This window comes from Lytechinus variegatus, chromosome 7 (genome assembly GCF_018143015.1).
Source record: "Lytechinus variegatus isolate NC3 chromosome 7, Lvar_3.0, whole genome shotgun sequence".
Classification (NCBI taxonomy): Eukaryota; Metazoa; Echinodermata; class Echinoidea; order Temnopleuroida; family Toxopneustidae; genus Lytechinus; species Lytechinus variegatus.
The window spans coordinates 39,586,068-39,612,900 of NC_054746.1; the positions used below are offsets into that span (position 1 = coordinate 39,586,068).

General features: G+C 35.5%; 1 protein-coding gene across 1 annotated transcript; it reads right to left on the reverse strand.

Annotated features, from left to right (window-relative positions):
- Positions 1–1,998: 1,998 nt before the first annotated feature.
- On the reverse strand, positions 1,999–25,740 carry LOC121419264. The gene is made up of 6 exons (XM_041613650.1): positions 25,592–25,740; positions 6,794–6,853; positions 6,185–6,371; positions 4,684–4,848; positions 2,713–2,924; positions 1,999–2,398 (listed from the first exon to the last, which is right to left on the reverse strand). The coding sequence occupies exons 2-6, from the start codon at positions 6,851–6,853 to the stop codon at positions 2,171–2,173; spliced, it is 852 nt and encodes a 283-aa protein (XP_041469584.1). The 5' UTR covers positions 25,592–25,740; the 3' UTR covers positions 1,999–2,170.
- Between the last annotated feature and the right edge of the window lie 1,093 nt (positions 25,741–26,833).

A 26,833-nucleotide genomic window follows, 5' to 3' on the forward strand; every position in this document is an offset into this window, starting at 1 on the left:
GTCACTAAACCTAATCCGTATATAGTGTGAATTATTTACATTATCAAAATATGAAAATACCAAACAATGATGGGACTGAATCAGAAACTCTGAATACAATGACCTCATATCAATCGAATGATCAACAGAATTACGTGGAAAAAATATACAACATGACTGACAACTAATACAGTATAATTTAAGTGCATAATATTCGTTTACAATGTGATGTAGAAATGCAATACTACCATATTTTGGGGGGGTTGTTGCTTAATTTGTGGGAGACTGCATGTAGATAACTTAAACTAGCACGAATACCAACTTCGTGACAATTGGATGAAAGCATATATTAGGATTACTGGGTATTTAATAATTGTAAGCTCAATGCAGTCTACCGCCTTTTTATGATGCGTATTTCCTATAATATTTACAAATATTGTGGTTATGTTTCCGCACTACTTTTGTATGTTGACAAAATACTTATGTATATACACCAGCCTGCTTCTCATCCTTTTTTTTACACGAGGACCATTTTGACTCTCAGATTTTTTTCTTCGAGGCCCACCGACCAAAATTTTAAGAAAACGCCAATTTTGGTGAAAATAATGTTTCGTGAAATTTGAACACAAGCTCTGAAGTACATTCGAAACAAACAGTTTTAAAATTAATCTGCATTTGCAAATATCCGGTAAATGGGCGACATTTAACTACATACACATTCAATATGCATGAACATGAGGTTCACTTCTAAATTAGATGAAACCATGCACATAATACACTTAAACGTGCTTATTGAGGGATTTCACACGTTCGCATTTTGCGTCATTTGAATGCTTAATTGCAATGCCAAATTGCAATGACGCTAGAATCATCTTCCGTTCACACGGCTCAGGAGGATTCGGTAATTACGTTTCGCAAAGATATTGAGAGGCGTGTCTTCTTTTTGGTACCCCGTCAATGGCTAGTCTGCAAGCACAGACCCTGATTGGAACTTTGATCAACAATTGTGCCTCCATGCAAAGACTAGCATATACAAAACTTGCTGTTCCAGAGAGCCTTCAGTACACAAGGCATGAGTAGGCTGCACATTCAGACCCTTAACTCGAGTGAAGGGTTTGCCAAGCAGACTAGTCAATGGCACTCGTGCATCGCTATAAAATTGGCCAACAGAAAATAGCGGATTTTTTTTCTGCTTCCCCCCCCTATTTTTTGTTCTCCCTACTCTGGAGCTTCTCACTGTTGTGGGCCGCGGCCCAAATGGCATTAAACGATAAAGATATCCTTTAAAACAACTGATGGGCTATAGCCACAAGAAATATATATACATGCAATTTGCATATACTTGTTGTAATTGTTTCCAAGCGTTTTAGAATTCTGTTACGAGAGTGAAATAGTGATTTTCATGGTCTTTCATCTTAAATTTGCTTCATATTTCCTATTAAGGAATCATGAAACATGCCTCTTCAAAATTCTTGTGACACCTTTTTTCCTGACAATTGAGTATACCGTTTATGATGATTATGGTTCTACAAGAATTCCTTGCGTCATGGTGGCATTATGCTTTTCATAGAGGGAAGTTCACCCTAAAGAAAAGTTTGTTATAAAAATAGAAAAAAAAATATTTAAAAGATATTTATGACCGTTTGAGAAAAATCCATTAAAGATTAAGATAGTTATCAGTTTTAAGTTTTGGATTTGTGACGTCATGAACGAGCAGCTACCCCATTATCATATGATATAAAATGCATAAATTCACAAATTTGTAATGGTTCGAGATGACTTATTGTTGTTTTCTTTTTAGGAAAGGGTGTGAAATGATTTGTCTATTAATACATTGAAGGTACAGTAATAAACGTTTTCATTTTTTTTTTTAGAAAATGACATTTCTTTGATTTTTTTTACCATATGATATGTAAGAAAGATGCTCGCATATGACGTCACAAATCAAATAATTGAAATTATAACTTTTTTATTCTTTGATGGATTTTCCTTTAACCCTCACCAATATATTTAAAAAAAAAAAATTTGTTACTTTTTACAATCAACTTTTGGTCGGGTGAACTTCCCTATATAATGACTTGTTTCAATATTGATTGGAACTTGGACTATATGAAATTGCCAAAACGACTGACTGTGAAAACTGCTTAAACTATTTGCCATGACAACAACTGAATGCACTTTATATAGTGACCTAGAAAGCAGCAGATTGGGCCTTGGTGGTGATATTGGGTGCAAAACGAGAGAATGCAACGATATATTCCTTGACCAAGGCCATCGGAACACCGCCGTTGAGATGAAGTTTGATCATGTAACGGTGATTCCATGGAGGCATTGTAACTCCGATGGTCAACACTCTTTCGTTTGTACTAACTCCTTGAGACTGTGAAGTTGATGACCAGCTCTTCAGACAATCGTCCATCTATAGAAATAATGAAAACAAAATAGAACCGAGTTGCGAAAGCAATATAGCGACGTGCAAGATGAAGATTGGTCGAGGATTGTAGGTATAGGCTGCAGTATTGATTGAGTATAGAGATTTGATACCGGACTGAAATCATTGAATGTCATTTTCTGGGGAGCGGAAAAAAAAGTAAAAACTCTTGTATCGGAAGGGGTGCATATGCTTTGACTGCATTCTCCTTAATTGTCTCGGGAAGTAATCATCCAATATGCTACTGATTGTCCTCTAATCAAGGAGTTACCTCCTTGATCTATAAAATGAACAACTCTTACCCCTGTACAGCTACACAGAGCCAGACAGCAACATGGCCGTAATCCCATGACAGTCTCGACAGACTGGACACCAACTGATGCATTCAACTCCACACTGTGGATATTGATCAATGGGATACTCTGATAATGAAGAATATCTGAAGCCTTTCCTGTGATCGTGTAACCTGAAGGTTTCTTGTCCTGACCAGGGGTCAAAGTTACCAAGCTCAGACCTGAATCAATTAAAAGGTTATAATATTATCCAAATATATCTATTCAAATAGCAACATAAACATTTTTTATCATAATTGCAAGACTAAGTTGGTGTAAGTGTTCATGCCAAATTGGTTTCAAATCATAGGAGACCGTTCGATTATTATGACATCACTGTGATTATAGATATTTCATTCACTCTAATCTCTTAAGGAGGTTATATCAAAGTCATTAATTTGAACATAAGGTGCATTATTTTGAAAATATTGCACAGTAAACAAGATATTTCGTGTCTGGATATTCTCATTTTAATTTAACGATGTTTCATTCAAAAATATGATCGCAGACAATTGTAAGGTGAGACTAAATGTTAAGTCATCATTAAAAGGGCAGATAAGAGTAGCAGGGGCGGCAGAACGTATTTCCATTTGGGGCGGCAAAGTCAAGCCCAAAAGGGCACTTATATGTAACAAGTGGAATGCCTCTGGCCGTCTCACCTGCATCACGTGGTTCAATATAGCAGCAGTGCTGACTTTGAATACTACTCTAACTCGCACAAGATGTTCAGTGATACATGGTTACTCTTATGTCCACTTTTTATGAACTGGACCAATAAACTTACAGAGATATGATGGTTATTCAACAAAAAACCCCAACATGGCCAAAGTTCATTGACCTTACATGACCTTTGACCTTGATCATGTGACCTGAAACTCGAACAGGATGTTCAGTGATACTTGTACAAGTTTCATGAATCAGATCCATAAACTTTCAAAGTTATGATGGTAATTCAACAGATACACCCAATTCGGCAAAAGTTCATTGACCTTTGACCTTGGTCATGTGACCTGAAACTCGCACAGGATGTTCAGTGATACTTGATTACTCTAATGTCCAAGTCTAATGAACTAGACCAATAAACTTTCAAATTATGATGGTAATTCAACAGATACCCCCGATTCGGCCAAAGTTCATTGACCCTAAATGACCTTTGACCTTAATCATGAGACCTGAAACTTGCACAAAATTTTCAGTGATGCTTGATTACTATTATGTCCAAGTTTCATGAATCAGATCCATAAACTTTTAAAGTTATGATGGGAATTCAACAGATATCCCCAATTCGGCCAAAGTTCATTGACCCTAAATGACCTTTGACCTTGGTCATGTGACGTGAAACTCATGCAGGATGTTCAGTGATACTTGATTAACCTTATGTCCAAGTTTATAATGAACTAGGTCCATATATTTTCTAATTTATGATGACATTTCAAAAACTTAACCTCGGGTTAAGATTTTGATGTTGATTCCCCAAAGATGGTCCAAGTTCATTGACCCTAAATGACCTTTGACCTTGGTCATGTGCCATGAAACTCTAATAGGATGTTCAGTAATACTTGATTAATCTTATGGCCAAGTTTCATGAACTAGGTCCATATACTTTCTAAGTTATGATGTCATTTCAAAAACTTAACCTTAGGTTAAGATTTTATGTTGACGCCGCCGCCGCCGTCGGAAGAGCGGCGCCTATAGTCTCACTCTGCTATGCAGGTGAGACAATAAAAACAATCGAAATCGAAAATGGTGAACGGTAGCAAGCGGTGATGATTTTTTTTCTCTCCGCTCCACGACCGCTCCAACAACGCTCGGGCGGTGTGACCAGGCCTTTAAATTGGACCCGAGTTTCATGTGCACTTAACGAACAGTAACGAAACATCATAGGCCAAGTTTGTAAGCTAATTTAAGGTCATTAAAATTATAGTAACATGCTATCCAAACCTTGATAAACCTCAGCTGATAGGAGAAGAAGACGATGATTAGTAAGGAAAGCACGACCAGATGTCATGTTAGCTCGAGGTGGTGATTGAGGCTCAGGATTAAACATCACATAGTCGAAGTACATGAACTGACTCACTAACATTGTTTCTTCGCTGTATAAAAGACCTGGTGAAACAAAAAGGTGACGTCGAATTTCTCATAAAAGTACAGTCCAGTGATGTTTCCATTTTCACTGTCATTCTAATAACAAAATATATATTTTCCATGCACGCTGACCTTGTTTTGGGCTCTTTGGCAATTTCCAATAAAGTCATCGGCCTTTATCACAGAGAACAGTAAGAAAAATTAAAACAGAATAGAACATTTACAGCAAAATTACAAAATAACAAATACATACAGTATGTTTAATAATGATGTTTTAAAACAAAATCCATACAAAAGAATATTTAAAACACATATCACGTCAAAATCTGTTACAAAAAAATTATTTATTGAGGTTTGAAAATTGCCATTTTGGGGCTCACTAGCTTCCCTCACACGCAGCATCTTAAAATCAGTTAGACTCATCACCACCACTGACCTCCGCCCAAACTAAAAAAAATCCCTCACAAGAGAACAAAACAGCCCCCGGAATTTAGATCGACACCAATGGCTTGCCATTATGCTAATGATGGTTTACTTTGAATTCTTTGAATTCGCGTTTTTTTTTTAACAAAACCGCAGAGCTTGATTCCGCTTTCAGTTTTTCATGGCTAAAACAGAACAACGACTTATCCATATACTTTGATTCCGAGGGGGGGGGGGCCTTCCATTGACGAGTGGATACCATGCGCGATCATGGGGTCTCGAAAAGCACCCTAAACACGTATTTTCCACATTCTGAAAATGCACCCCTTAACAAGTATTGGCGTGTAAAACCCTACCCTTAACAAGTATTGGAAACAAACCGATTCTCTGGACATAGTATGAAGTATTCCCTGAATAGAACCCCTAAACAAGTACAGCGATATTCTAATGTTCCGACCTTGGTTTTACTTGGCTACATCATTTAGCTTTTAGTACGGCCCCACCTCCCACCCCTCATACTCTGAACACGTAATGTTGGACTAGTGTTGGGGCAAAAAGTACATCTTTTATATTTTAGTTTTTACCCTCACAAATATGAACCTTAACACGTAGCTTTCCTAGCGAAATAGATACCTTTTTTCATTATTTTAGTGTTTTTGACACCCTTACCACGTTACGTACGTAACGTGCCCTATCTTGAAAAGACATCCTTTATACGCGTTTTTTTTTTGTCGCACAGGTATCCACTCGTCAATGTAAGTGCCTCACGGGCCTTGATTCCATTTCTTCACCAAGAAATACCAAAGCATGACACCTTTTATTCTCATCCTGAGCTTTTAGAACGACCTTACAATATCGTATATTCATTCCTTTATTTCAAAACTATCTTGCCTTCTTACAGTCCACATTTAATTCTGTATCATAAGTTATTTACCAGCAAGGAACTGATCATAAGTCAGTCCATTCCTCATTGAAGTACGACCTTGTTCAGTAGAAGAAGCAATCCTACCAGCTGCAGCATTAATAGCTTCTGAGGCTTGACGATGGCTCAAGTGTTTGGAAGGTAAGGAGTTGATCACCTGCTGAGAGGCAGGGTCAAAGTGATACGGTGTCGGGGTCGTCTGGCGGAGAAAATGGAGATCATCAAAAGTTGAAATGGAACGACACAATCAACAAACAAATAGTCGTCAGAGATATTAGCCAATGTGCTTGTGGTAAAAATTACAATATTATTGAACGACTATGATAATGAAAAAAAAAGAAATATGAACATGATGAATAGGACATATACATCAACAGATCAAGCACGTAAAACCCCCTTGAATATGGCATTGAAATCATTAATTGGGTGAATTCGTCGTCTGCATAGCTTTCGAATAAATGAGTATCTGAATACAATTATTCCTACTACAACTATAATTGAAAACATGCACCCAATCAAATTATATATGTTGTAAAGTTTACAGATCTTTAATGTGTTCAAAACACTTTGATTTCATATTGTCTGAACGTGAAAATGATAAATAACGAAGACGTAGCCTACCATAGTACCGGTCGGACTCTGCAAGAGAATGATTTCACTCGAAGATAGGGATGTGTTCATCTATTATTAATGAAAATGGAAAGAAAAATTCATTAATTTAACCGTGTTGGACAACATCAAAATAAAAAACATATTATGGGCATTAAAAATCCTCACACTATAATAATAATAATAACGATTTACTCAGGGTAGCCACTTCAGTTCCGAAAACTGTTCTACCAGCGGGCCCTACCATTATTATTACCCCGGCTAAGCTAGGATCCCTATTCAGGTGCACACAGCTTTTCGAGGAATTACTTCCTGCCGGTACCCATTTATCTCACCTGGATCGAGTGCAGCACACTGTGGATGAATTCATTGCTGAAGGAAACTACGCAATGGCTGGGATTTGAACCCAAGACTCTCTGTTTCAAAGTCCGGAGACTAATCCACTGGGCCACGACGCTCCAATATTAGATGGTGCGGGGCAAGGGAACATTAATGACGAGGAGATCGAGGAAAGGAAACCGCTGAATATACAGCGCGTCCCCCTCCCAAAAAAAATGTCCCTCTGATATACAGCTGAATTATTTCAAAATTCAAAAAATATTCTCAATTAAATGTGTAGTATTAGGAAGCTCATCTCATGACCTAACTTCTATTTAAAAAAAAAATACATTGGTTTCGTTTGAGTGGTTTTGAATTCCAAGTTCCATTCCAATACATGCAGCATGAAATTCAGTAGAAAATAACTAATCAAATAATTTATTAATTGCAATTCATAATTTTATTCCAATGAAAATACATGTAGTATTACCGTAACACCTTAATTCAAGATTTACTATATAGAAATAACTATTAATCAATATATATATTTAAAAAAATCATTCCAATGATTAAAAGCGTGAAGTATTAACATTAATTCCAAAAAGTTACTGTTCTGCCTCTAACGAGGTTTAAAATACATGTGTGTTATCAACATTTCACTACAGTTTAAAATTTCATTCCAATTAAATAAAAAGAAGTATTGACATATTAAATCCTAAAAGCTATACTGTTTTGTCATCAAAAAGAATTAAATTAGATGTGTGTAATCAATATTTCTTACAATCAGTTTAGCATTTCGAAATTTCATTCCAATAATAAAAGCATGAAGTATTAACAAAATGAATTCCTAAAATTATTGTATTGTCTCAAAAAAAATTACATGTGTGTAATCAATATATTTCATTTCAAACAATTCAAACATTTTAACTCCAATAATAAATGCATACTTATTCTAAAAAGTTACTGTATTAAATTGAATGTGTATATGAATATTTCATTACTACCAGTTTAAAATTTAATTACAATAATATATGTATATATTGTAATTCATGTTTTATTGATCCTTTTCATCAAAATATACATAATAAAACATTCATGGTATAATGGATCACATATTAAAGTTCAGATGACATTTGCATATAAAATAATATGTCTAACATGCAAAATAGTATAAAATAAGAAAACATATATGTTTGTTTACAACAACAACAAAAAATCAGGCACTTAGCCTATAAAAAAATAAACATAACAAAAATAGCCTTCTGCTTTATATCGCCTCTTTAAAGTATTCAGAATGATAGCCCACTTGCCATCATGTTTTTCTAATTTGCATTTACTTTGTGCTATGGTATGTTCAACAGTTTCAAATGATAAAAGAAAGTTACAAAAATGGGAGAGAGTAGGTTTTGTTTCATCACATCGACATCTAAAAATATATTGTTTACCTGACAGGAGCAGAAAGTTCAATATAAATATATTTCTGGGAATTTGGCATTTGGGGCTTACAGGTACCAAAAAGAACATAACTTTCTGAGAGGAAATCAGGAAGATCTAGTGAAGCAAAAAGTGTATCAACATTATTCCAAAATTGGTTAACGACATGGCAAGAATAAAAAAGATGCACTAGAGTCTCTGGTGATACTTTACAAAATGTACAAAGTGTATCCGTAATACCTTTTTAATACGGAATAACGAAACCTTGGTAGGAATCAAATTATTAAGAATCTTGAATTGTAAAGCTCGAAGTCTCGTATCTATAGTAGTACGTAGAGGTAGTTTTAAGAGTTCTCTTACTTCTTCTTGTTGAAACCCATAGGTGTCTTTTAAACGTGTAAATATATTTGAAATTGATGGGTTATTTTCCTTCATACAAAATGTGTAAAAAATATACTTTGGTACACCTTTTACTTCTCTAGTGATGCCATCAATAGTTAAAGTTGGAATCAATGAAATGTTGTCGACAATGGGATGAAAGTTTTGAGATAGAAAAAATAATTTCCATTTTGATGGCATAAACTTGTAACAGTCGAGAAGCAGAAAGTATTCAACAAATGTTAAGCCTTTATTTTTGGCATCTTTCCATCTTAATGGTCTGCCATACTCATCCAACATATGTGACACCTTAACAAAACCTTTGTTTTTTATCTCTGGCTTATAAAAAGATTTTCCATTTTGTAATATACATCTGTTATTCCATAGTATTTGGTAACATATCTTAATGTTTTTTTGAAATACTGTGCTCCAACTAATCATGAAATTTTTATACCATTCAGGAATTGTCAAGTTTAAAATATTAAGATCATAATTACAATGGAATATAAAGTCACCACCTACATCTTGAAGCAGTGTCAACAGAATAATCTTCCATCCCTTTGAATTGGATGTAAAAACTCTTTGTATCCACTTGACTTTTTGCACTTGTAAAAGAGATTTTAAACATATCATTTTGAGCCCCCCGTCTTCATACTGCTTGACAAGTATCTCCCTTTTGATCCTGTCAGGGCCGTTCCAAATGAACCCAAAAACTAACTTATTAACTTCTTTTATATAATAATCTGGGATTTTTGACAAACTTGCAAGGTAAAGTAATTGCGAAAAAGCAAAGGTTTTGACAATTTGTATTTTGCCTATTAAGGATAAATGACGAGCTTTCCATAAATTCAACTGTTTGTACTCTAATTTTATCAAGTGTTCTTTGCAATTGTACAGAAAAAACATTGGGTGAATATGCTATATCTACTCCAAGAATTGTCAAAGACTTCTCAAACTGAATATTCTCTAGTGAATGTTGATTATCTTTACAGGCTCCTATCCACATTGCCTTTGTTTTGAAAATATTGATAGAGAGTGATGATTCCTTTCGGAAATTCTGAAGTGTATTCAAAATATGTCTAAATGAAATATTGTCTGAAAGGAAAACCGTTATGTCGTCCGCGTACATTGACAATTTCAATTCTAACTTGTCAGATATTTTTAAACCATGTTATAATTTGTCTTGTTTTCACGAATATTTATAGCAAATGTTTCTATAGCTAAAACAAATAAATAGGGACTCAATGGGTCCCCCTGCCTAACACCTCTTTCAACGGGAAAATAACCCGATGACAGACCCCGATTCATTACCGCGCTTTCTAAATTGGTATATAAAACTTTAATAAAATTACTAAATCCTTCTCCAAAATTGAATGATCGGAGGACGTTCAACAAAAAAGAATAGTCTTGTGAATCGAACGCCTTTTGGAACTTAATAATGTTCCGGGAATATTTTTTCAAGTCGGAAAAGAAAAGAGCGTCCTGACAGCTTCTCCAATAAATCTGTCCTTTATAAATGCTACCTGATCAGGGTGAATCAGATCCGGTAGAACTTTCTTTAATCTTTCTGCAAGAGCTTTAGAACCAATTTTCAAATCAACATTCACTAGAATGATGGGTCGGTAATTTTCGATTAACATTTTGTCTTTACCTTTCTTTGGTATGAGAGTAATTAAACCTTGTCTTTGTGAACTAGAAAGCGACCTTGCTGAAAACTGTAGTTGAGATTATCTACCAAAAGCTGTCCAATTTTACCCCAGAACTTGCGATAGAACTCAACCATTAAACCGTCGTTTCCCGGTGACTTGTTTTTTTGACATAAGTAATAGGGATGATGTACATTCCTCTAACGCTAACGGCAAGTCACATTTACTCTTGGCGTCCGAGGGTAACTGGAATATTTTCTTGTCCTAAGAATAAGGAGTTTTGCCTCGAGTCGACATCAGGCTTTTTATATAATTGTGTATCGAATGATTTTATTTCGGAATTAATATTTTTCATAAACTGTAAGTATGGAATCGCCTTGCTTCAGCTTAAAACTTGATGATTTATTTTTGTGGCCTTTTCTAAATTAAGAAAAAAATTAGTATTTTTCTCCCCAAATTCCATCCAATTTGCTTTAGACCTTAATATGATGCCCTGTGTTATATAATCTAAATAAGACTCATATTCGCTTTCAATCTTTTTATATTCCTCAACATGCTTTTCACCCTCGGAATCCAACAGAAACTGCAACCTTTATAGCCTGTTTTCCAGTTCTCTTCGCCTTTCTTTCCTTTTCCGTGCCTTTTCAATACTGTATTTACGTGAAAATATGCGAATATTATACTTGAGAAATTCCCAACCTATTCTCATATCATCAAATTGTGAAATATCTTTAATCCACAGATCTAAATTTTTCGTCATTTCAGAACAAAACACTTCATCGTCGCATAGGGTGTTATTAAATTTCCAATTCATAGCATTACATCTTGTTTCTTCTTGTACTTTAAATTCTAAAATAATAGCCAAATGATCAGAACCCACTCCGGGTATCATATCTACCTTACTAATATAATCCTGCAGGGTCTCGGAGACAAACCAAATATCTAATCTACTTTGGAATAAAGGCCGCAATTGTTTCCAAGTATATTTACCCCTGATAGGGTTACGTACACGCCATATAATGACATCTAAATCACTCTGTAATTTTTGAAGTTGACCGATTAGTGCTTGCGAGGTGTTGGATGACCACCTTGTCTGTCAACATTCACGTTTAAAATCACGTTAAAATCGCCCCCAATTAAAAGAGGAGTGGTCGCAATGTCATCAAAAGAATTTAAGGTACATAATAAATGATCAAAAATATTTTTTGTTCATGTTTCTTATCAGCTGTTGGTGCATAAACGTTACAAATTATAAATTCATTGCCGTCTATAATAATTCTTAAAATCAAATATCTACCATTACCTGAAACATGTTTGGAAATGATTTTATAATCTAGTTTTGAATTGATAAGTGATCCCACTACTATGAGGAGATCCGTGACAAAAGAGTACATCACTGCCCCATTCTGAAGACCAACTACTTTCTACGTCTTCTGAACTATATGTTTCTTGTAGGAGAGCAATGTCTATATCTTTTTCTCGTAACCAACTAAATACCTTCTGCCTCCGAAACCCTGATCTTAGACCTCTCACATTCAGAGACAAAAAGTTAACGCTCGTTTCACAACCCATAGCAAGTATCATATCTGTAACTTTGATATACATGTACATGTACCAATCCACAAACACATAACGGTGCAACCCATAGGCGGATCCAGGGGGGGGCCGAGGGGCCCGGCCCCCCCCCCCCCCCCTATTGGCGGAGCAAAAAAAAGAAAAAAGGGGGAAAGAGAGAAAAAAAGAAAAAGAAGGGAAAAGAGAGGAAAAAAGAAGGGGAAACATAAGAGGACGAAGACGATTGAATGAAATAAGATGAGGGGGGGACTTGGAAAATAATCTTTCGTTTCCCTATAATAAAATTTTCGCTCGCGCTTCGCGCTCGCATTGCGTTTAAGGTGATTTACATTATCTTGCTCAATATGGAGCTTAAAATATCAAATTTTGAACTTGAAATTTTGTTTGATTTACAAATTGATACAAATATATTTCAGCTCGGAAAACGAACTTTCGCAATTTTGTTTGATTTAAAAATTGATTTTTAAAAAGTGCTCTCTAAAAATTTGTATTATATGATCTGAATATAAACAATTTCTGCTCGCGCTGCGCGCTCGCAAAATTTGATTTGTCAAGTACCTATTATTTTCGTGTATTCCATCAAGTTTTCAAAATGTCCCTTTTCCTGTCTGATTGTCAAAACGTACCAGCTAGTGCTACACGCTCGCATTTTGATTGGCGAGTTATGTATGTCTTAATATTGATTATACAACAAACCTCTTAAAATCCCGTTTCCATGACATTTTACCAAAAATTTTGGCTTTCGATTTGCACTCGCATTAATGGTTAAAATATATTAACTGATGCATCCTATTTATTATTACGAAAGTGCTTGGAATGTCCAATTTTCAGGCCATAATGTCATCAGATTTATGAATAAGATATTAATTTGATAATTCATTTGTCCCTTTTGTTTCATCTCCCGCTTAGCAAGAGGAATAGGGAGATAGTCATTTTCATATGCATGTCCTAAGGATGTCCATGGATCCTATGTTAGAATTCAAAGTAATGATAATGAAAAATATCTGTTCTTTATTAAGTGCGATTCATATATCCACCTCATTTTTTTCCTACAGTGCTTGAAATACAGAGCTGATATTGACTCTTTTTTTCAGATCAGAGTATCATGATAAGAGTGTATTTAGAATGCCTAGATTCTAGGTCTAAATATGAAACACGCACGCGCATGTTTGTTCAGATACTCAACTTGTTCTTCATTAAAATCATTATCCAGTTTCTATGGAAGCTTAAAAGTGCCACCGAGATGTTGAGATAATTATCTCGGGAAGTCGACATCTTGATAGCAAAAGATAAGATGACGAGATCCTGGATCTCATCATGTCGACATCTTTGAGAAGAGATGATGAGATGACAAGATCCTGGATCTCATCATGTCAACATCTTTTAGAAGAGATGATGAGATGACAAGATCCCGGATCTCATCATGTCAACATCTTTTAGAAGAGATGTTGAGATGACAAGATCCCGGATCTCATCATGTTGACATCTTTTAGAAGAGATGATGAGATGACAAGATCCTGGATCTCATCATGTTGACATCTTTTGGAAGAGATGATGAGATGACAAGATCCCGGATCTCATCATGTTGACATCTTGTAGAAGAGATGATGAGATGACAAGATCCTGGATCTCATCATGTTGACATCTTTTAGAAGAGATGATGAGATGACAAGATCCTGGATCTCATCATGTTGACATCTTTTAGAAGAGATGATGAGATGACAAGATCCTGGATCTCATCATGTCAACATCTTTAGAAGAGATGTTGAGATGACAAGATCCCGGATCTCATCATGTTGACATCTTGTAGAAGAGATGATGAGATGACAAGGGCCTGGATCTCATCATGTTGACATCTTTTAGAAGAGATGATGAGATGACAAGATCCCAGATCTCATCATGTTGACATCTTTTAGAAGAGATGATGAGATGATAAGATCCCGGATCTCATCATGTTGACATCTTGTAGAAGAGATGATGAGATGACAAGATCCTGGATCTCATCATGTTGACATCTTGTAGAAGAGATGATGAGATGACAAGATCCCGGATCTCATCATGTTGACATCTTGTAGAAGAGATGATGAGATGACAAGATCCCGGATCTCGTCATGACGACATCTTTTAGAAGAGATGATGAGATGACAAGATCCCGGATCTCGTCATGTCGACATCTTTTAGATGAGATGATCTGACAAGATGCTTGCACCTGCACGCATTAACACCGACAGGAAGTTGGTTGATATTCGATTTTCGATATTCAAACTGTGAAGTTGGGTCGATATTCAAACGCGTGTGAATTTGGTTAATTTTCGATATTCAAAATTAGGGGCTTTCAAAGCTAAATAGGGGAGTTTAACAGGTGCAGCACATCTCGGGCAACCATAAATACACTGGCTTGCCCTAGTACGAGGACATTTAGGGGACAAGGTCAGTGAAGAAAAGGGCATGAGATTTTTAATTTTTTTTTTTCGAGGGACCCCTAGGGATATCCCGACGGCTTAGCCAGGGTAACCACGTATCTTGACTTGTAGAACTCGACTCGGGCAACCAGATAAACACTAGCTTGACCCGGCGCATGCACATTTAGGGGGCTCAAATTAACAAAATTAAAGGGAATAAAGGGCTATTTAGAGCATCTTTTTTAATTTAAAAAAGTATATTTTTCAAGGGGCCCCCAGAGATATCCAACGGCCTAGCCGGGGCAAACAGGCATCCTAACTTGTTGAACGTGACCCGTGCAACCAGATAAACACTAGCTTGATCAGGTGCATGCGCATTTTGAGGGCTAAAATTAACTAAAATAAAGGAATATTGGGCTATATCAAGCATTTTTTATATTAATAAAGTGATTTTTTTAAGTGGCCCCCCAAGATATCCAAACGGCCTATAGCCGGGACAACCAGGTATCCTAACTTGTAGATCTTGACCCGGGCAACCAGATTTGCACTAGCTTCATCTGACGCATGCAAATTTTGGGGGCTCAAATTAACAAAATTAAAGGAATATAGGGCTATTTCAAGCATGGGGAACCACGGTCCTGACTTTTTCCCCATCCCTTGTACCGCCAATGGGTACAGTAAAAAAACAAGGATAGATAGAAAAAAAGAGAAAGAAGCGAAAGGGGGAAATAGGAAAGAAAGGGGGGGAAGGGAGAGAAAGGAAAGGGAGAACGGATGGGTTGATCGTATCATTGTATGAACAGGATATTTTATAATCATGCCCCGAGCATAAGGGCGAAGCTCAATGCGTGATAAGGACAAAAAAGAGAGGACACACCATGGCGCACGCAGCAAAAATTTGCTTCATAATAAATCTCAGGCGAGCGAAGTGAGCGAGACAAAAAAAATCACCTTTAACTTTGAGATTGATTTTGACATGGTATGCAGAAAATGACATCATATTTTTTTTTGAGGGGGGAGTGCTATGCGGATCGGGTCCGGGGCAATGATGGCACCAAGTTTTTTTAACCTAGGAGGAGGAAAAACAAACATTTTGGGGCCGGGGGTGGTGACACACAATTTTTTAAAAATCGAGTGAGGAGCTCGAAAATGTAGTCCCTATACTGAATTGAAAAGGGACCTGTTAAGGATTAGCTGTTTGCATTGATCGGGTCATAAAGATGATATCTCACCAAATAAATAATGCAAGCGCGAAGCGCGAGCTGAAAATTTTTGATATCCGGGATGATACCTGGACGTTCTAAGCACTTTTTGTAATACTAATCATGAACTGAATGGCTATCTAATTAGCTGAAAATATTTCATTTATGAAAATTATGAATACGCAGGATATGTATCTCGCTAAAAAGAATAATGAAAACTCTAATAACATATGATTTTTAAGCCCCATGTGAACAGATAATTTACTTATCTCAATCATTAATAACTGCGAGCGTGTAGCGCGAGCAACATTTTGAATGGAGGAAAAAAAATTTAAAATTTAAAGAACAAAAAACATTTTTGGAGAATTATGACGTTTACAACACACTTTTTTCTTCAAATTTCGGGGGGGGGGGGAACTCACTGGGGCCTCCCCATTCGGTGGCGCCACTGGTCTGGGGCGGAGCCCCCGGAACCTCGTGATATTTTTAAATATTGCAGATGGCCAATTTTTTTTATCATATCGCGGGTACATACACCACAATTATATTAAGTTCAACGCAGTTGCGGATAATAAACGAAATATGCTAAGGCACGACAACATAGCAAATGTGGAATAATTTGAAAAAGTCGCAAGCGAGCGAAGCGAGCTAGAAAATTTTGGCCTTTTAAAATGATTTTGAAATTAAATTCTAATTATGTGATAGTCGCTTTGGAAATTTAGTCGATCAATCAATCAAGAGCTTTGAAATTAGTCACATGATATTGTCTAGAAGAGACATTTTCGTTCATGAAAGTTTTATTGGAGGGGTATTACTCCTTGCTGGTTAATTGAATTGAAAGATACATATGCAAAAGAAAATGTCTCATGACAATCATTCAAAGATTAAAGGAGCTTTATACTCATATTTTATATTTTGACAATACGTTTTCTATCGATATACGTCGACATCTTTTCTCCAAGATATGACGATCTACAACAAAAGGTTAAATATATTCATTCGACCCAACCAATTCTCATTTTTTTTAATTTTGTAAACTGATTACAATGAAGAGTATGTGTAATGATTAGACTGATTCTAAAAACAAAGAATGGGCAACCACTAAACATATTTTGTGCAAATAAAAGAAAAATACATGTGTCACTCAGCTTTCGGAATATTTTATTGGCGGAGGAATGAGGACTGAGTATAATAGATTAAGATCTGCTCATGAGATGCTTTACCGAGTTGCCCCCTAAATGTGCATGCACCGGGTCAAGCTAGTCAAGCTAGTGTTTATCTGGTTGCCCGAGTCGAATTCTACAAGTTAGGATACGTGGCTACCATGGCTAGGCCGTCGGGATATCCCTGGGGCCGGCCTCTTGAAAAAATACTTTTTTAGTTAAAAAATGCTCTAAATAGCCCTTTATTCCCTTTAATTTTGTTAATTTGAGCCCCCTAAATGTGCATGCACCGGGTCAAGCTAGTGTTTATCTGGTTGCCCGAGTCGAGTTCTACAAGTTCAGATACGTGGTTACTCTGGCTAAGCCGTCGGGATATCTCTAGGGGTCCCTCGAAAAAAAAATCAAAAATTAAAAATTTCATGCACTTTTATTCCCTGACCTTGTCCCCTAAATGTCCTCGTAATAGGGCAAGCCAGTGTATTTATGGTTGCCCGAGATGTGCTGCACCTGTTAAACCCCCTATTTAGCTTTGAAAGCCCCTAATTTTGAATATCGAAAATTAACCAAATTCACAAGCGTTTGAATATCGACCCAACTTCACAGTTTGAATATCGAAAATCGAATATCAACCAAATTCCTGTCGGTGTTAATGCGTGCAGGTGCAAGCATCTTGTCAGATTATCTCATCTAAAAGATGTCGACATGACGAGATCCGGGATCTTGTCATCTCATCATCTCTTCTAAAAGATGTCGTCATGACGAGATCCGGGATCTTGTCATCTCATCATCTCTTCTAAAAGATGTCAACATGATGAGATCCAGGATCTTGTCATCTCATCATCTCTTCTACAAGATGTCAACATGATGAGATCCGGGATCTTGTCATCTCATCATCTCTTCTAAAAGATGTCAACATGATGAGATCCAGGATCTTGTCATCTCATCATCTCTTCTACAAGATGTCAACATGATGAGATCCGGGATCTTGTCATCTCATCATCTCTTCTACAAGATGTCAACATGATGAGATCCAGGATCTTGTCATCTCATCATCTCTTCTACAAGATGTCAACATGATGAGATCCGGGATCTTGTCATCTCATCATCTCTTCCAAAAGATGTCAACATGATGAGATCCAGGATCTTGTCATCTCATCATCTCTTCTAAAAGATGTCGACATGATGAGATCCGGGATCTTGTCATCTCAACATCTCTTCTAAAAGATGTTGACATGATGAGATCCGGGATCTTGTCATCTCATCATCTCTTCTACAAGATGTCAACATGATGAGATCCGGGATCTTGTCATCTCATCATCTCTTCTAAAAGATGTCAACATGATGAGATCCGGGATCTTGTCATCTCATCATCTCTTCTAAAAGATGTCAACATGATGAGATCCGGGATCTTGTCATCTCAACATCTCTTCTAAAAGATGTTGACATGATGAGATCCGGGATCTTGTCATCTCATCATCTCTTCTACAAGATGTCAACATGATGAGATCCGGGATCTTGTCATCTCATCATCTCTTCTAAAAGATGTCGACATGATGAGATCCAGGATCTCGTCATCTTATCTTTTGCTATCAAGATGTCGACTTCCCGAGATAATTATCTCAACATCTCGGTGGCACTTTTAAGCTTCCATAAGTTTCAGATCACAATGTCAAAATTTTTCTGCTCGCGCTTTGTGCTCGCATTGTTAGTGCAGGAAGATTCCCTATTACTCACTATTTTCATGATTTACAAAACAGGAGTAGAGTGAATCATTTTTTTCCGCTTGCGCTTCGCGCTTGCATCAATTGTTTCGTTATATACCTATTCTGTTCACGATTAAAACAAATTGATTAGATTTTTACATTTTTTATGTAGAAATGTCAAAATCTTTCAGCTCGCGCCTCGCGCTCGCATTATTTGACTGTTGAAATATGTAACGTTTTCATGGCTAAGTGCAAGCAGTCCTTAACAGGTATCTTTTCTGCTCGCGCTCTGCGCTCGCATTATTAATGTAAGGAAGACCCCCACTCACTCATCCTTTTCATGATTTACAAACTTGAATAAAGTGTCTCATTCAGTAGGTCTAAATCTCGAAATTTTCTGCTTGCGCTGCGTTCGCATCAATTGTTTAGTTATACCTATTCTGTTTAAGTTACAAAAAGTGCTTAAATTTCCATTCCTTTGGTAAAAATGTCAAAAATTTTCAGCTCGCGCTTCGCAATCGCATTATTTGATTTTTCAAATTATGTAACGCATTGCATTGCTAACTGCAAGCAGTCTTTAACAGGTACCTTTTCCATCAGTTCATTTCTGCTCGCACTTCACGTTCGTAGTATTTGCATACACATCTTTTTCGGGATAACAAACATTGCCCATAAATGCAGAATGATCAAAATTTTAGGAAAATATACATAAAATTTCCCCAAAAAAAATTAGCTCGCGCTTCGCGCTCGCATTATATAAACGAGGATTATGATATTTTATATTTACATTTATTCATAAGAATAGAAGTGACTATTAGGACTATATCCATTCAAAGAAACCAAAAATCATCTTCGAGCGGCCGATCGGAAAAAATATGGCTGGAAAAAATTCCGGCCCCCCTATTGGCGAAGGCTGGATCCGCCCCTGCAACCTACATGAACTTACGACAGGTGTCAGATGTATTGCCTTGGCTTGCACCTGTAACATATAGAAGCCTACATATAACTTTCCACTGTTGCGGACACCATTCCTAAAGTATCGTTACAAATGCTAATGTAAATTTCAAAATTATACATTGAGCAACTGCCTTAACAGTACTTGTTTTCCAACACTTGGAATTTGTTTTGCTTTCAGCTGACGCAAGAGAACTATAAAAAGAACATCTTTGGCAAAGGCAAACTATGTACATAAAAACAATATACAAAGAAATTTTAAATGTGTAACACTTGTACACAAACAAATACATTAATAAATGTGAAAAAATTAAGACACGTGTGACTGATCGAATGCTTAACATGAGGAACATGTCAAAGACATGAAACCTTAAAGGAGCTAACACCCCCCCCCCTTTAACATGTTTACAAAATTAACGAATATTACTGGAGGGAGAAACCACAATGTGGCAGAAAAAATCTAATCATTACAGTATATAGAGCAGGTATATATCAGTATCAAAACAACTGATAAAAAGTTGTGTGTTCATTTCCAATGTTAGTAGCACTTTGTGTTCAATAAAATAAATGAACTTGAATTTTGTTCTCTGTAATTGTAAACAAAATGAAGACCGTGAATGCAGGACCGCTATTCTTTATGTATTTCCCATTTCTGGGTACCTTTTTCTCTGTAGAGGACCACTTTCGCTCCAACAATTAACCGTTATTTTTGTAGACAGCTTCTTTTCTTTTCTCAACTTGTATGCAACTTTGGCCAACTCACTGCGTGTTGCCTTCAATGCTGGAGGCAAGTCTGTTCTCACTGTAAGCCTAGATGTTTCTTGTGTAACAGGTGGGTATTATTACAATAAAATGCATGTAGTATAATTGATATATCAATTCCTAAAAATTACTGTATTGCCTCCAAAGGGTTTATATCAGATGTGTGTAGTCAATATTTCATACAAACAATTCAAAAATTTCATTTCAATATAAAAACATTTAGTACAACATTAATTCAACATTAATTACTGTGTATAAATAATTATCAATATTCCAGTATGAACAAATTCAAGTTTCATTCAATAAAAAAAATGAATAATCGTGAATCGTGAAATTGTGTTCTTACAAACAGAAGGCGCAATTTATGAAAGCGAAAAAGACATTGAAAGGGAGTGGAATTTCTATTCAAGAAGATTTGACACTGACAACCCTAAAACTCCTCAAGAAGACAAGCCAACACAAAAATGTAAACGCGGCATGGACAAGTGATGGCCGTGTTATCGCCTCAGTGAAAACAACAGATCCTAACACTTCAATGAAGAAACAAATCTTTAGAGATAGTGACCTTCTTGCCTTATAAACTCTACAAACGCTACAGTTTGTATATTCCTAGTAGATCCTTAAAAACTGTGTTATATCAAATACCCTTCTATATGTAATATTCACGAAACTGTTGTTTAAATAAAACCATATTATATTTACAACTTAACATTAATGTACGCATACATACAAAGATTGTAATTTTATATTCTCCATCGACATGTCTGAATAACTCCTTGTATGTCACAGTACAACTTCAACCCGATAAATTTATGTTTTCTTAATTACAGTCCAATCAAATGTCATATCAACATATCATTTCATTATGCATATTTATCATGTTTCTATATATTTGCTGAAGGCAAACTCAAAATTGACGAATTTTCCTCCAGATTATCCAAATTGTTTATACGCTATACAAGTCTATAATTGTTTTATACTCTTATATTCTATTTTATTTTTCAACAATTATATTTGTTTCTATTTTTGCCTTGTGTGTACATATTCTGTACTAGATCTTTAATGGGCTTCTGTAGATGTTTTTCCCATGTATTTACTCTTTCAAATTCACATTGTAACATTTGCCATTACCACTTTAAGAACATGTCGTTAGATATCAATGCCAGTGACTTAACTTTAGTAGTATATTGCATGAACGAGCAACGTAAATCATTAAATGACTGAGTCTTTAAACATGTCTTTATCTGACGAAGAACTGAAATCCAATGAATGCCACTATTATTTACCCGACGAGCTTAACTCCTGTCATAATTGTAACGACGAGTCTTATTTCAGCTTACTACACTTAAATGCCCGGAGTTTAAGTCGCAACTTTGACAATGTATCTAATCTACTTAAATCCCTAAACAATTCATTTTCCATCATTGGAGTAAGTGAATCATGGTTAAACCCTAATTCTCCTACTTTATTTAACATGGAAGGTTATCAGATGTTACGTTATGACAGATTACATGGACGTGGAGGAGGTGTAGTATTATATGTAAAAGAAAATATTTCCTTTCAATTAATGACCCCTCTGTCCGAATCACCAGACTTTGAGATGCTTTTTGTGGAAATTTCCAATGTTAAATGTAAAAATGTAATTGTAGGCGTAGCATATCGCCCACCCGGTACGAATATTGATTCATTTACTCATCAATTAGAATCATGTATCAGTAATTTTTCGAAAGGCGGCAAACATATATATCTAATGGGCGACTTTAATATAAACTTACTTTCAAAAAATGACAAGTCTTATAATACTTTCATATCGTTATTGAATAGTTACGCCCTCTATCCATTAATAGACAAACCTACCAGAGTATCCCCGACATCCGCAACGCTTTTAGATAACATTTTCACAAATATTGTAGAAGATTTTCAAAGTGGTATTTTATACTATGATGTATCAGATCACCTTCCTATTTTTACAATATCAAGAAAAACACAAGGGAAACGATATGAATCTAATGAATACTTTAATAGAAATTATTCAGTCGAAAATATAAACTCCCTTAAAATCGATCTTATAAAAGAAACCTGGTCAGATGTATTTCAAGTAACACATGGTGTGAACATAGCATATGAACTTTTTCTTCAAAAATTTAAGGAATATTATGATAAAAATATACCTTGTTTGCTCAAAAAGAAAAGAAAAAATAATATTCATAATCCTTGGATTACCAATGCAATAATGAATTCTATTCGAAAAAAGGATCGATTATATAAGTTGTATATACGCAATCCTAGCAATGCCGTCCAACATAATAAATTTAAGGCTTATCGTAACAAACTAACAGCCATTATTAGAGCATCACGCAAAATGTATTATACAAATAAACTTAAAAGAGTGTCGGGAAATATGTCTGCTACCTGGTCCATCTTAAACAATATCTTAGGCAGGGGTAAAAGAACAGAATTCACAAAAGAAATGTACTCTGAAAAAGAAAAGACTAGTGACCCACAGAAAATTGTAAACATCTTAAATAAATATTTTGTAAACATAGGTCCAACTTTATCAAAAACTTTTACAACCAATGAGCACTCTTTTAAAGATTTTTTACCTGAACGAGCTGAAAACTCGATATTTTTCAAACCCGTAAGACCACACGAAGTTATATCCATAGTAAAATCCCTTAAAAATACCAAAACTTGTGGGCATGACGATATCAACTCATTTATCTTAAAACAAATAATTTTCTTTATAGCAGATCCACTTTGTCATATTTTCAATTTATCATTGTCTCTTGGGTGCTATCCGAATTCTTTCAAATTAGCACGCGTCGTACCAATATTTAAAAAGGGAAATCGGATCCAATGTGAAAATTACCGACCCATATCTATTTTACCCTCTTTATCTAAAATCTTAGAAAGAATAATCCATAACCAGGTATATAATTTTTTAGACAAAAACAATTTACTTTGCACCGCCCAATATGGTTTTAGGAGACATCATTCAACGGAATTAGCAGTTTTGGATTTATATGATAGAATAACTAACTCCCTTGCAAAAAAACAATATATAACCGGATTATTTTTGGACCTTTCAAAAGCGTTCGACACGCTCGATCACTCAATTTTAATACATAAACTTGAATGTTATGGCATAAGGGGTACGCCTCTGGCATGGTTTAGAGATTATTTAAAAAATAGAATTCAATACACTGAGGTCGATGTTCATAAATCACAAATTTTAGAGCTCCAGTGTGGCGTCCCACAAGGATCCATACTTGGGCCGCTTCTCTTTATAATATATATGAACGACATTGTAAAGTCTTCTGAAAAGCTTAGTTATGTGTTATTTGCAGATGATACGACACTGCTATATTCTCATTATGATTTTAACAAAATGATAAACACCATCAATGTAGAATTACGTAAATTAACTAACTGGCTACAATGTAATAAGTTATCTCTCAACCTCAGTAAAACAAATTATGTTATATTTCACAACACAAACAAAAACATTATGGAAGACCAGAGCCAAATCTTAATAGACAATACCATAATTGAAAGGAAAACTAATGTTAAATTTCTTGGTGTTATTCTTGATCAACATTTAAACTGGAATTTGCATTTTCAGCATCTAAGAACTCATATTTCTAGAATTATTGGTATTATGTTCAAACTAAAAGATACGTTAATGCCAAAGTCTATTATACTATTGTACAATTCTTTCATATTATCTTATTTATCTTATGCTAATATTGCTTGGGGTTGTGGAACCAAAAGAAACGTTAATTCCTTACTGTTATTGCAGAAAAGAGCCATAAGAATTTGCACAAGTTCTCCTTACTTAGCCCATACTGATCCAATTTTCAAAAAACTGAACATATTAAAAATATCTGATATCAATATCTTACAAACTGCAAACTTTATGTTCAATTATGCTAATCACTTGGTTCCAAGCAATTTTAATTCAATGTTTATACGTAATACCCAGGTTCATGAACACAATACCAGAAGTTCCAACAATTTTCATCTTAGTAATCCCAAAACAGTACTTGCTTATAAATCCATCAGACATAGAGGACCCGATGTTTGGCACTCACTGCCTCGTAAAATAAAAGAATGTTCTTCGCTTTCTTCTTTCAAACGTAAGCTAAAAAAACATATCATATCATCATATGACTCATGAATTTTTTTCTTAAAGTGTATTTAGATAATTTATAATTGTTACACTGGTTTCCAGTTCCCGATTGGGGGGGGGGTAGGACATCTGTACTTTTTTCCCCTTCATGTCCTCATTTCTAATATGTCAATATTTGTATCGCCATGATGGCACTCGGGGTCTGCCTCGTCAAGACCTTTCGGTCTTTTGCAGTCTCCCAAATTTCATTTTGTATTCATGTATGTTTAATTGCTTTCTTATCAATTATGTATTTTTCTGATATTGTATCTTGTGTTTTTTATTGAATGGAATTTGAATAAATTGAATTGAATTGAATAAATCATTATAGTATATCAAGTATTATTCGCTTTGTTGCTTTAAAGGGAGGGGGGAGCTTGATGTCGTGTTTTCTCATACAGACTTAGGCCTAGCACGACGCAAACCCCTCCTGATTCTTTTCTCCTATTCTGCGTCATTTTTTCCTTCTTCATCCCTCCCTCTTTGACTACTTGAAAAATAGGGGGCGGGGCGAATGATATAGCTTTATACAGTGGCGTAACAGGCGGGGGGGCAAGCTGCCCCCTTGGCGGATTTCAACGGGAAAGTATAGTACTGCCCCAAAAGTTCTACAACCGAGAACAACAAAGAAAAAATGAAAGGAAGGTGTAAAACATGATGTTATTTTCTGAATACCATATCAAAATCAATCTCAAAGTTAGATTCTCATGGAAAGGTATTTTTTTCTCGCTCGTGCACGTGCCATGCTGTGCTACCTCTATTTTACTTATCACACATTGAGCTTCGCCCTAATGCTCAGGGTACAATAAAAAAATCCCCCCCCCCTGCCACCGACCATTGTTACGCCCTGACTTTATAGGCTTAAAATCTACTTCGCAATAGTATACTGATACACTAAAAAAAACCGTGACCAAAGTGCATTAGCAACATTTTATCACGATGGTTATTCTAATTCTTCCAGAGTAAGTGCTGCTTCAAGATGATGCAGATACTAAACGCACTGGTTGTCTTCTTTCAAGCTCAAGATCTGGGATAAATAGAAGATAGGCCTACACGAATCAGTGAAACTGGAACATAAGATACATACGCACATTGCAATACTTACGTTACGCCATGAACAGCTACACGCAATATAGTATTCAAATCACAATACGGTATAGTACAGTATTTTGCAAAATGTAGGTCCTTTTGTGAGACCACATTAATATGCGCACAATGTCATATCGCAAGCTTAAGTGGGGATTCTAGCATGTGGGGAATCCCAGCTGGGATTCCCGCGTCTATCATGTCTATGGCAAACCGTTTGTGTAAAAACTAGATAAACTCTGTTTTTCTCAGATAAACCGAGATTATCTGAAAAACCGTGCTTATCAACTGATAAACACAGCTTTTCACAGATAAACTAAGTTTATCAACTCATAAACTTAGTTTTTCAAGAAGAACTTAGTTTTTCTTGAGAAAAACTGTGTTTATCTGAGATAAACATAGTTTTTCTGAAAAAAGAACAGTTATTTGAGAAAAACAGAGTTTATCTAGTTTTTACACAAACGGCTTGCCATACGCGTCATGTGGAAATACCCACTGATTTATAGAGATCAGTGGAAATACCCGATGTCAAAGCAAGGTCAGCACATGAATTGCACATTGCTTTTTTGGTGGATCCACTGTATGAAAAAATAATATTGACTAAGATCTAGTAGGTAAGAGAAATCTATCAGAAATTTATTTCAGAACCGGGAAGAAATTTTAATGCTGATAGATGCTATAAATATGGTTATTAAAAGAATTTAAGCTCTTTATATCATGCATAATATCTGTAGCTATCGTATTCGTATCCAAAGGTTTTGTTTGTTTTATTTCCGAAATTATAAAAACACAATTTGACATAAACAACAACCAATAGTGTATATGATATGATTGGATGGCCCGTCAGAGCTGATATAATATACAGCTGTGTCCTTTCATGGGATGGGGTCTAACATAATGATAATAATATATATAAACAATAATATAACATAGACTATTTTATATAGCATACATAAAAAAGTAGCAAAAATTCATCCTATTTACAAAAAAGGAGTAAACAGTCGCTTTCAAACATTTTCAAAGATATTCGAACGTTTGATATCGCTTCATGCCCTTTTTATGTGACAATAACATTTTGTATTCGAAATAGTTTGGTTTTAGACATGGCTACTCTTCTTACATGGCATTACTTGAATTCACTTCCACAATTACAAAGGCCTTTGAAAACAATTTACAGTCCGGGTATATTTCTAGATTTATCAAAGGCCTTTGATTGTATTAGTCATTCAATATTATTACAGAAAGTTACAAAAATTATGGT

Coding starts and splice junctions, on each gene's coding strand:
- LOC121419264 (XM_041613650.1), bottom strand. CDS start 6,853: ATGAACACATCCCTATCTTCGAGTGAAATCATTCTCTTGCAGAGTCCG. Junction 2,925..4,683: donor ATCAGCTGAGGTTTATCAAG/GTTTGGATAGCA, acceptor TAATTGATTCAG/GTCTGAGCTTGGTAACTTTG. Junction 2,399..2,712: donor CTCTGTGTAGCTGTACAGGG/GTAAGAGTTGTT, acceptor TTATTTCTATAG/ATGGACGATTGTCTGAAGAG.